The following is a 12901-nucleotide window of genomic DNA, read 5'->3' as shown; positions in this document are numbered from 1 at the left end:
TTTGTACCTCGAGGTACCACTGTTTGTGAATAAAATTGATTTTTATCAACCTTTGCATACTGCAATCAATTTGGTTTGCTCAAAGGGTTCCAGTCTCTCCTCCCTCCATCCCCCAGCTGGCTGGCGCCATTTTTACCGAACAGTTCATATATCGTACATAGAAAAAATAAAATTTAGAAAATTTCACTTCATATAATGTACTGTTTAATTACTTTACACTCTTAATTTGACTTTTGAACACATTAATAATAGAAAAAATGTGAAAAGGGGGATTTTTTGGGTTGGCTGGAACAAATTATCCTGATTCCCTTTATTTCTTATGGTTATATATTTGTTTCATATTTCAAACAAATCGTACTTCGAACAGCCTTCTGGAACAGGTTAAGTTCAAAGTATGAGGTACTACTATATACATATATATATATATATATATATATATATATATATATATATATATATATGTATATATATATATGTATATATATATATATATATATATATATATATATATATATATATATATATATATATATCTATATATCTATATATCTATATATATATATATATCTATATATATATATATATATATATATATATATCTATATATATATATATATATATATATATATATATATATATATATATATATATATACGTATAAAGGTATAAAGCCACAAAGGAAAGATAAACAACGGAGTTTCTAGAAGATCTTTCGACTCAACGTCCTTGAGTTGAAGATCTTGCAGAAACTCTGTAGTGTATCTATCCTTCGTGGCTTATACCTTTATTTATGGATATATAATATATATATATTATATAAATTTATATATAATTATATTATAAAAAGATATATATCTATTATATAATATATATATCAGATATACTATATAATAATATAATATATATAATTATACTCTTTATATATATATCTCTATATATTTTTACTATATATACTTATAATATAATATAATAATATTCCTATATCCATCCGATAATATCTATTCATTATATATATATATAAATATTATATAAAGATATATATATATGTATACATAATATATATAGAGATTAGCGTATATAGATATATCTATATATTATATATATATTATTAAAATTATAATTATATATAAATATATATATTATATTATTATTAAAATATATTATACTATATATACTATATATAATAATATATATATATAATATTATATATAGATATATATTATACTTATTATATTACTATATATACTCTATATATCTAATATCCTTCTCTATCTCATATATATATATATATATCTATCTATATATAATACTATATATCCTCTATATCTATATATCTAATATTTTCTATATATCTATCTCTAAATATATATCTGTATATATCTCTATATATCTATATATATCTATCATATATATATAATATATCTATAATATATATATCTATATATATCTATCCTATATATATATATCTATAATATATATATAATATATATATATCTATATCTATTCTATTCTATAATCAATATTTTATACATATATATAATATCTATATATCTATCTACTCTATATCTATTTTCTGTAAATATATATATAGTTAATATATATATATATATATCATAATATCTACTATTATATATATCTATATATCATATTATATATATATATATCGTATATTCTATATCATCCATATATATATATATATATATATCTATATATATACTTTATATATATATATCTATTCTACATATATATATATATATATATATATATATTTATATATATATATATATATATATTTTCTATAATAATATATATATATATCTATCTATATAGATGTATATAGATCTATTATATATATATAGGTGAATTATTAATAGAAGATATATCGAAATATATATATATCTAGTAATAGAGATATATAGATAATATAGAGTTATTATAGATATATTATAGATATATATAGAGCTAATAATATATATAATAATATTAGATATTATAGATATATATATATATTATAGATATATATATATATATATATATAATATAATATATATAGATATATATATAACATATAGAATATATATATAATATATAGATATATATATAATATATATAATATATACATATATATACGATATACATAGATAGACATATACATATATAAAGATATATATTATATATATATATAATTATTTATGTTAATATATATAATATTAGATATAGTGGTACCACATTTTTTATGCATTCTCCATTCCAGAACCTCCAACAATTCCAAAATGTTTGAAAACCGAAACAATAATTCCCATAAGGAATAATGTAAGTAGTATTAATGCATCCCCTATAGAATAAATTTTATAAGGAATAAACACAGTTTTACATATAGAAAACAATGAGAAATAATTATGAATAAATAATGAAACAAATAATGAACATTTAACATCCCTTACCTTTATAAAAGTCTCTGATTATGTATGGAAGATGGATAGAATGAGAGAGGGAAGCGGAGCGGTTTCTGTTTGGAAGGGGAATCCCCTTTCAGAAGCACTTTTGGTCTCAATAACCTATTTGGGGTTGCTTCTCTATGATTTTTAGTGGCACTGTGTGGGGTTACTTCCCCACTTCGCTTTTTACTGGCACTAGGACCAGCTTGAGAGTCACTGGACCCCTGACGCATAGGAAAACTGTCCATAGACATTTCTAATGTCTCTTCAATGTGCCTAAAATGATGTAAACCATTGCCATTAAACATGTTAGAGACACGGACTGCGACATCCTGTTAGGGTGATATGTCTCAACAAAGTTTTTCACATCACTTCGCAAACATTTCTTTATCATTTAAGTAGGCACAGTATCCTTTCTCTTTTCCTCCTCTTCCTAGGATTCCTCATCTGCTGTCTGTTGCTGTTTCTGGTGAAGGTCTTGCAGCTCCTCCGTGGTTAGCTCTTCCTTGTGGGCATCCACTAACTCTTCCACACCCTTGCCACTCACTTCCAAGCCCATGGACAGTCCAGATGTAGGTGTCGTGGTAGTTGCTGCTGTTGTTGCAGTAACAACAATGGCCACATTCCCACCAGCCCCCGATGACTCACCCCTGTCGGCATCGTCCCCATCCCCCTGGGAGAGGTCTAGAGGTACAGCTTCCTTTTTCCTCTCCTCTCCCTCCGAAACGGCTTGTTCTGCATCCTGGTCGTCATCGTCCTCCTCCTCGACAAAGATGGCGGCTTCTTCCTCGCCTTCACACTCAACCTCCAGGTTGTCCTCAGTGTCACTTTCAAATTCATTGACAAGTGCGTTGATTGCATCCTCACCCAGAGATCTCTGTCTTTTCGAGGCCATTGCTGATAACTGATAAAAAGCAAAACATTAGAAATGAGCACTCGAAGGAAACTCGGATATATTACCATATGGCAATTTAGGGCATCTCAGCCAATGCCCCGGGCAAGCACGGGATAAACACACCATCCTCCCCCATATTCCAATAAAATATAAAATTATACTAATTAGTATTGCCCTACATGAATTTAGTTATTATAACTTTGCTTTTTGCAAAAATCACAAAATTTGGCACTCGAAGGGAAATGGACCATATGGCAACTTAGGGCATCTCAGCCAATGCCCTGGGCATGCACATGATAAAACACACCATCCTCCCACATATTCCAATAATAAAGCAAAACTCTACTAGCATGAACACTGTTCAATATGCAAGGTTTACCTAATAAACTTGGTTTTTGCAAAAAAAAAAAAAAAAAAAAAAAAAAAAAATAAAAAAAAAAAAAAAAAAAAAAAAAAAAAAAAAAAAAAAGAAATTGGCACTCGAAGGGGAATGGACCATATGGCCATATTACGGCGTGTCAGGCAATAACAAAGGCATTCATGTGATAGAAACATCATCATCCAACATATTCCAATATTACAAAACTCTACTAGCATGAACACTGTTCAATATGCGAGGTTTAACTAATAACTTTGCTATTTGCAAAAAAACCAGAAATTGGCACTCGAAGGAAAATGGACCATATGGCAATAAATGGTATCTCAGCCACTCCCAAGGTCATGCACGACATAGACACACCATCCATCCAGACTTTCCAACACAACAAGACACATGACTATGCACACTGTTCATTGAGAAATGGTTACATAATAACTTTGCTTTTCGATCACCTACCTGTTACAGGTGCGTGCGGGTCGATCTCGACCCAAGCGATTCTCAGAAAAGGGGGAAGAACTTGAGGCAGAAGTAAGCAGCTCCACACATGACTGTGGCTTGTAGACGAGTGACCGCCTGCAGGTTGATCACTCCCAGATTTGACACAGGCGATGATTTATGGGAAAAAAATGTTTTTGAAACGCCTCGGGTCGCGCACGACACCTGTCGTACCTATCCAGGGTTAAGGCAATGATGAAGAGGATTAAGACAATTAACACAACCTACAGCAGCTAAGCAACAGCCCCAGGCATCACCTAAGGTTATTTCTCCCACAATATAATTCGCCAATGTAACTTCTGTCATTCACTGCTTGTTAAGGGTGGTAGTCAGACCACTGAAATATAGTCCTTAGCTTTAATCCCAAGTTGTTTTAATGGGCTTTTTATACTTGAAACGTATCCTGTTTTAATAGAAGAATTTATTTACACACACACATGCACACACACGCTATATATATATATATATATATATATATATATATATATATATAATCATTCGAGCTACAAATGTCCTTTAATATCTAATTCGCTCTACCTCGGAATTGATATATTTTCATATATGTACCGAAGGGGAATTTTTAGTTGATTATAATACACATACATACATACATACATACATACATACATACATACATACTAGTCCCAACTGAAATAATCAGTGGGTGATCATGTAATTTAAGTGAAAGTACCCTAACTAGAAACAAACAAGCAAGAGAAACAGCAGCAGCTCTAAGGAAGTTGGTATCCATAAATAAAATACATTTTGTGGTGTGCGCCTGTGTGTGGCAATTGCCTGTATTTCTAGATCAGGTAGTTCGCAAGCCTACCCTGCATGCTTATGCATATGAGCAGCATTGTGAACAATTCTCTCTACCCTTACAGTTGTCAGCTGTGTCCCTCCCATCCCACCTGGCTTTCCCACTCCTCCCACCGCACCTCACTTTAGAATTTCCCTTGCCTCCTGACTTTCCCCCCACCCTTTATCAGATTAATTATGCCTGTAAGCAGTGTTACCAACACTTCTTAATGCCTGTGCAGAGTTACCAACCATTGGGACATGAATTTAACATTGTTATTACACACATATATCTTGGATACCTGGGTTCTGGTTGCATGCGGATAATATTGAGATGCAGATAATCGAGGGATTATTGTATAAAGTAAGAGGAAGTATCTTCAAATTTCAGGTTCCATAGGTGAGGTTTACCAACAGTTTTATGATATTTAGCCATTTTTATTTATTACAAGATTATTAGTGATTGATTTATCAGTTCTATCTTCTGAACCATTTTGTGTCATGTTACCAAATAACTGAATGGTTCTAGTGCCAGACCACCAGATCAAACTTTCATATATCAATCAATCAGCCAGCCTTTCAACTCTTCAAGCTGGTGTAGCTGGGACCATTTTACATAGAATAAGGTACATTATGATCAATGGATTTATATGAAATCTTGTTTTGTTTAAAAAAAATTTTTTTTTCACATGATTGCATCATGGAAATCATTAATTTACCTACGTATTTTTTTTTTAAACACCTTTACCCTTTCTAATATCCTGTTGTGTATTGTTTGCTGAGGAAGTGCATCTTGCTGTTCATTTGTAGCATCACAGATCCTTGTGCTACCAGTCAGTAGCTGTAACGGTGCTTCCCTCATGTGACATTAGTTTAGTACTTGTTCACAAGTAGGGTATGTATTTGTTATACACCTTATAGTATTTTGTGCTTGTTTATGTTAAAAGCCAGGGCTGATGGAGTGTCTGAAGTTGATTGCCATGGAACTCCTTGAGTCCATCCTGACTATGTTTTCAACACTGTTTTATGATGTAAGTCTTAATTTGCTTCTTTCACCAAACTTGTGTCAGTGCCCGATGTTTTGCATTGTTTGTTGTGTTTGTATGCAATTATTGGTCTTGGTGTCTTATGAGGGCTGAGCTGAGGTTTTGCTGTTTGAATTACTTGTAGCATTAGCTTTTGAGTTTGGAATTTGTTTATCAGTCATTCTGTGTCTGTACAGTGGACCCCCCACACTCGCATTGGGATAGGGACCAGATCCCCCAGCAGATAGTTCAAATCTGCAAATGCATACTCGACACCCCCCCTAAAATTGCTTATATAAAAAATGCTAATATGTGCAATAAATGCTTTTTTGTAGAGTGTAAGCCCTAAATTTTCATACATTCAACTTACCTGTCAGATATATACATAGCTATCGACTCCGTCGTCCCCGACAGAAATTCAAATTTCGCGGCACTCGCTACAGGTAGGTCAAGTGATCTACCGCCTGCTCTGGGTGGCAGGACTAGGAACCATTCCCGTTTTCTAATCAGATTCTCTCTGTCGCCGGTAGTATCAACATTGTTTGTTACTTCCTCCTGACTGGAATTCTTTTTTCACAACGCTTTTGATCATCTTTCGACTGATTTTTGGTGACGTACTTGGATCGTTGTTTGGCATTCGCTATCGTGGACTGTTTTTTGGACTTCGCTTTGGATTTTCGTGAATATGTCTGATTCTAGTGTTAGCTTCAGAGTGTGTGTGAATGAGGGCTGTAAGGTGAGGATTCCGAAAGCTTTGGTAGATCCTCACACTACATGCAGTGGTTGTAGAAGGGTTGAATGCTCAATTGAGAATACGTGTAACGAGTGTGAGAAATTGAGTGCGCAAGAATGGAAGAATCTGACTTCTTACTTGAAGAAGTTAGAGAAAGATAGAGAAAGGAAGGCGGCTTACAAAAGCCGGAAAATGTCTAGTAGTTCTGTAGCTTCTTCTTCTTCTCATAATTATGCCCATTCTATTTCAGCCCGTTCACAAGTTAATCCCTCTGATTCTGCCTCGGAAATGGCGGAACTCAGAGCTTCCCTTCAAAAAATGCAAGAAAAAATGGAAGCATTGGAAGGTAAGAGAAGTGAATGTGGTTTTTCGAGTGATGTTAGTGTCCCCAGTGTAGTGGTCGTCTCTGCGGCGCTCCCAGGTCTAGACCTCTTCCAAGCTCCCTGGCCCAGAGGAGAAGGAAAGTCGAAAGCCTTACGGGGGTCGTGGAGAATCCCCAACGATCAGGCGTCCCTTCGGCAGAATCTTATACATCTCAGACTGCCACAGGGACAAGTATAGGAAAAGCGTCCTTCGTGAGTGCTTTTCATCATCTAGTTCGCCTTCTCCGAGAAGAGGATGGAAGGAATCGAAGCTTTCACGTCCGCTGAAGAGGAATTGGAAAGAACCTGAGCTCAATTCTAGCCCCGAGCGCTTCTCTGAAGAGGATGCGCCTTCGGTAATGAAGAAGGCTAGAAAGGAGTTAGATCCTTGGAATGTAAAAGACTCTCGAGCGCCTTCCAGATCTCCTTCTCCTGATTCGAATGAGCCTTCGACCAGGAAAATTTTGATGAATGTGCAGGAGCAATTAGCGTCTTTGGTAGGAGTACTTTCTAAAGAGCCTACTCGTAAAAAGGATGACAGGCTTCCGATTAAGAGATCCAAATACCGATCTCCTGTCGGGCGCGACGAACCCTCCAGGGGAGTTGTCACACAGGCGGCCATCTCTGGGGGGAGCGGTGCGTTGGGCAGGCGAGACGTGGGAAAGGAAGTAACTCCTGCCAAGCGTCTGGCGCCAACTAGGAGCCAGGCGCCAAGTAGGCGCAAAGAGCCTGACTTTACTGTAGATCGTTCTAGGCCCAGATCTTCATCCAAGCAACAAGAGCCAACTGGAGAAGAGAGAACTCCTGATAGGAGTAAAGCGCCCGCTAAGCGCAATATACTTGCCATTCGAAAGGCGCATTCCATGAGCGATACTCCTACCAAGCCACAGGAGTATTCGGAGCTAGATGCGCCTTACATAGGTCAGGAGTATTCGGGAAGAGATACTCCTGCCAGGCGCCTGGAGTACTCTGACCTCGATACTCCTCCCAGGCGCCAGGAGTATTCTAGACTTTTTACTCCTACCAGGCGCCAGGAGTATTCGAAGCGCGATGTGCCTACCAAGCGCCAGGAGTATTCTGAGCTTAATACTCCTAACAGGCGCCAGGAGTATTGGGAGCGAGATGCGCCTACCAGACGTCAGGAGTATTCGAAGAGTGCTACGACTGTCAGACGCCAGAGTATTCCAAACAGGATACTCCTACCAGGCTCCAGGAGTATTCTCAGCGAGATACTCCTGCTAAACGCCAGGCGCATTCTCCTCATGAAGAGCTTGATATCCGACAGGAGTCTAACAGGCGTAAAACAGTTACACATGACTCGCCTAATGATAAACGTAAGGAGAGAGTTACTCCTAGCCCCTCTCCTAATAGAAGTGCTTCTTCTTCGGAAAGGAAGAAATCAAGAGAGGAGACAGAGGAGGGAAGGGAGCCTTCTCCTTCCGAGCCTATTAATTTAGATGACGTCTCGGAGGACGAAGTTACTAACAGAGAAGGACTTTCGAATTACAAAGTTCTTTCTGCTCTTCTCTTAGAAGAATATGGAGATGCATTGACTCCAGCCGCTCCTCCTTCTCCGCGCTCTCTATTTTCAAGTACGAAGGCGCACAAGTCTTCATCTTTCCTGAAAATGAAGCCGGCCATATCCATGAAAAGGGCCTTACAATCTCTTGACTCCTGGATCAAGACAAAGAAGGATTAGGAAGGACGATCTTTGCATGCCTCCCCCCCCGCTAAACTAAGGGGTAGAGAGGCATATGGTACGAAAACGGGAGAAAATTGGATTGTCTCTTGCCCTTTCAGCTGAATTGGACTTCTCCAGTCTCGTAGACTTGTCGAGGAGACATGCCTTAAATTCAGCGAAAGCAACATGGGGTTTTTTCGGAAATGGACCATCTCCTCAAGGGACTTTTTCATACCTTAGAAGTATTTAACTTCCTAGATTGGTCCCTTGGGGTTATTGCTAAGAAGTCCCATGAAAAAGAACAACTAAACCCTGAAACCCTACATAGCATCCTTACATGCATCGATAAGGCGGTTCAAGATGGATCGGCGGAAGTGTGCTCCCTCTTCGTGCGGGAATACTAAAGAAGAGAGCGGTAGTGCCTTTCTCACTAAGGCCGTCTCGCCTTCGCAGAGATCCGCTTTGCTGTATGCGCCTCTCTCTGAACATTTATTTCCTTCTCAGTTGGTGAGAGACATTGCCCATTCACTAACTGAGAAAGCCACTCAAGATCTTTTAAGGCAATCCTCAAGGAAAAATAGACCTGTGGCCAGTGAGGAAAAGAAAGCCTCTAGGCCAGCTCAACAACAGCAGCCCTTTCGAGGAGGCCCTCAGGCTAGATCCATCGCCAGAAGAAAGTCAACGGAAAAAAAGGGGAAGATCCGCCTTCGTCCCTTTAAGAAGGAAAATGAGAAATCTTTCCTCCAGACACTGTAGGAGCCAGGTTACAGTTCTTTGCGGGAGCATGGGAAGACATAGGATCCGATCCTTGGTCAATGTCAATAATCAAGAAGGGTTATTATATCCCATTCAAGGACAGGCCCCCCTTGACAACATCACCGAGGGAACTGTCAGCCAGATACAGGGACCCTGTTCTGATGGATACTCTTCGTCAAATGGTGGAACAGATGTGGGACAAAAGAGCAATAGAGCTGGTACTGGATCAAAGCTCCCCGGGGTTTTACAATCGCTTGTTTCTCGTAGCGAAAGCCTCTGGGGTTGGAGACCGGTACTGGATGTAAGTCGCTGAACAAATTCGTACAACAGAAGTTCAGCATGGAAACGTCTGCCTCAGTGCTTGCAGCTCTCCGTCAAGGAGATTGGATAGCATCCCTAGATCTTCAAGACGCATATTTCCACGTCCCGATTCACCATTCGTCGAGGAAGTACCTTCGTTTCATGTTCGAGGGAAGGATCTATCAGTTCAGGGCCCTGTGTTTCGGTCTTTCTACGGCTCCCCAAGTCTTTACAGACTTGTGATGAAAAATGTGTCAAAACACCTTCACATGAAAGGGATAAACGTCTCCCTATACCTGGACGACTGGCTCATCAGGGCCAGGTCTCAAAAGCAGTGTCTGGAGGACCTGTCAACAATCCTGGAATTGACAAAGACATTAGGATTAATCGTGAACCTCGAGAAATCTCAGATGGTCCCCAGCCAGAATGTAGTCTATCTGGGATTCAGATGGATTCTCGGGGTTTTCGAGTATTTCCTTCTCAAGAGAGAGTAAGGAAAGGCTGTGCCACAGTATTGAACTTCTTAGAGAAGAGCGTACTTCAGCGAGGGAATGGTTGAGCCTTCTGGGACCCTTTCCTCGCTCGAACAGTTCTTTCCTCTAGGAAGACTACATCTCCGTCCGCTTCAGTTCTTCCTGAGAAGCAGTTGGAGTTGGAAGACAGGACAGCTCTCGGACACGTTTCCAATCTCATTAGAAGTAAAACAACAATTAAGGTGGTTGACCCCCTTAGAAGTAAACAAAGGAGTATCCTTAGAAGTACGGAACCCAAACCTGACATTGTTCTCAGACGCGTCGGAGACAGGTTGGGGTGCGACTTTAGGGTCCAAAGAAGTGTCAGGCACCTGGTCGGAAGAGCAGGTGTCATGGCACATAAATTGCAAGGAGCTCTTTGCGATTCACCTCGCGCTAAGGAGCTTCGAGCAGATAGTCAGAGACAAAGTAATACAGATAAACTCCGACAATACGACCGCTCTGGCTTATGTCAAGAAACAAGGAGGAACTCACTCTCTCGCCCTTTACGAACTAGCAAGAGATCTGCTGATTTGGGCAAATCAAAGGAACGTGGTTCTTCTAACGAGATTTGTTCAAGGAGAGAGGAATGTGAGAGCGGACAGACTGAGCAGGAGGTTCCAGGTCCTTCCTACAGAATGGACCCTCCACTCGGAAGTCTGTCAGACCCTTTGGTATCTTTGGGGGAAACCACAGATAGATCTATTCGCCACGTTTCTCTCCAAAAGGATAGATACATTTTGCGCCCTGGTAGAAGATCCCAGGGCTTATGCAATAGACGCCTTTCTCCTGGACTGGTCAGGGCTAGACGTGTACGCTTTTCCCCCATTCAAGATTCTGGGGGAAGTAGTCAGAAAGTTTGTGGCCTCGAAGGGAACCAGAATGACTCTGATAGCCCCATATTGGCCATCCCGAATTTGGTTCACGGAGGTGATGGAGTGGACAGTGGACTTCCCCAGATCTCTTCCAAACAGGATAGATCTGCTCAAACAACCCCACTTCGAGAGGTACCATCAAAATCTACCCGCTCTTGCTCTGACTGCCTTTCGACTATCGAAAGACTTGTCAGAGCGAGAGGGTTTTCTCGCAAGGCAGCAAGCGCAATTGCTAGAGCCCGCAGATCATCTACTAGGCGAGTGTACCAATCGAAGTGGGAAGTTTTCAGAAACTGGTGCAGGTCGAAGAAGCTGTCCTCTTCCAATACCTCTGTAACCGAAATTGCGGATTTCCTTCTTTTCCTGAGGGAAAAGTCACATCTCTCTGTACCAACAATTAAAGGATACAGAAGTATGCTTTCGTCAGTCTTTAGGAAACAGGGGTTTAGATTTGACGAATAATAAAGATTTGCACGATCTCATCCGCTCCTTTGAAACGTCGAAGTCAGTAGAACCTAGGGTTCCGAGCTGGAACTTAGATGTGGTTCTGAAATTTCTGTCCTCGGAAAAGTTTGAACCACCTCATACGGCTTCATTCCGGGATATCACTAGAAAGTGTATATTTCTTCTATCTCTGGCGACGGCTAAAAGGGTCAGTGAGTTGCACGCCCTTGAGTCACGAGTTGGCTTCAAAGAAGATTCTGCGATTTGTTCATTCCAGACTCTTTTTCTTGCCAAAAACGAGAACCCTTCGAATCCCTGGCCTAGGAGTTTCGAGGTAAAAGTTAAAAAGGACTTACTAGCCTAGTAGGCAGAGAAATAGAAAGATCTCTTTGTCCAGTTAGAGCACTGAAATTCTATCTGGACAGAAAGAAGCGGTTGGGAGGCTCACAACATGGTCTATGGTGCTCGGTGAAAGACCCCAAGAGACCTATGTCTAAAAATGCTTTGGCCTTCTTTGTTAGTATTGTAATTACCAAGGCTTATAAGAACTGCCCAGATGGCTCTTTTAATCTAGTAAGAGTAAGAGCTCATGAGGTAAGGGCAATCGCGACATCAATTGCGTTCCAGAGAAATATGTCACTTAAAATATTTTGGACGCAACCTATTGGAGATGCAACTCAGTATTTGCATCTCATTATTTAAAAGATGTGCGAGTGACGTATGAGAAATGTTTTTCTCTAGGTCCGTTTGTGTCAGCACAGACGGTTCTGGGTAAAGGAGAGAGCACCGATCCTTAAATATGTGTACGTAACCCTCTTGTCGGATGTGTTCTTGTGTTTCCTGTGCATGGAAGTGTCAGATGTCGCACTGGCGGCCTTCACTTCTCTTCATTAGGAAATCGAGTGACAGCTGACTATTAGAGGGGTACAAAATTTTTGTTTGATTTTGTATGTAGATTATCGAGTTTGTGGTTGTTTGCTAGAGTTTGGGGATGACTCTTAGCAATCTTAGAACTAACACGGGTTAGGATCGAGTGATCGGGATCGGTTGTGTGCTCCTTAAAGAAGGCGTGTTGTCATATAAGCGGATTAGCACCCCTTGACAAATGCCAGTTAGGCTCTGTCGAGTAAGTGGATAAGACCCCATCGACAGACCAGCAAGAACTCTTGGCCACAGATCACTATCTCGCTAAGGCTCTTGAGGTGAAG

At 39.2% G+C, this 12901-nt stretch overlaps 1 protein-coding gene across 1 annotated transcript in view; it reads left to right on the top strand.

Annotated features, from left to right (window-relative positions):
• LOC135222605 (protein MON2 homolog) overlaps positions 1 to 12901 on the top strand; it is a 325482-nt gene that overhangs the window by 87199 nt on the left and 225382 nt on the right. The window contains 1 exon segment of the mRNA XM_064260699.1: positions 5953 to 6036. Within this exon segment, the coding sequence (XP_064116769.1) occupies positions 5953 to 6036 (84 nt within the window).

The sequence above is a fragment of the Macrobrachium nipponense genome, chromosome 8 (assembly GCF_015104395.2).
Source record: "Macrobrachium nipponense isolate FS-2020 chromosome 8, ASM1510439v2, whole genome shotgun sequence".
Classification (NCBI taxonomy): Eukaryota; Metazoa; Arthropoda; class Malacostraca; order Decapoda; family Palaemonidae; genus Macrobrachium; species Macrobrachium nipponense.
This window is presented reverse-complemented; position numbering and strand designations above follow the sequence as displayed.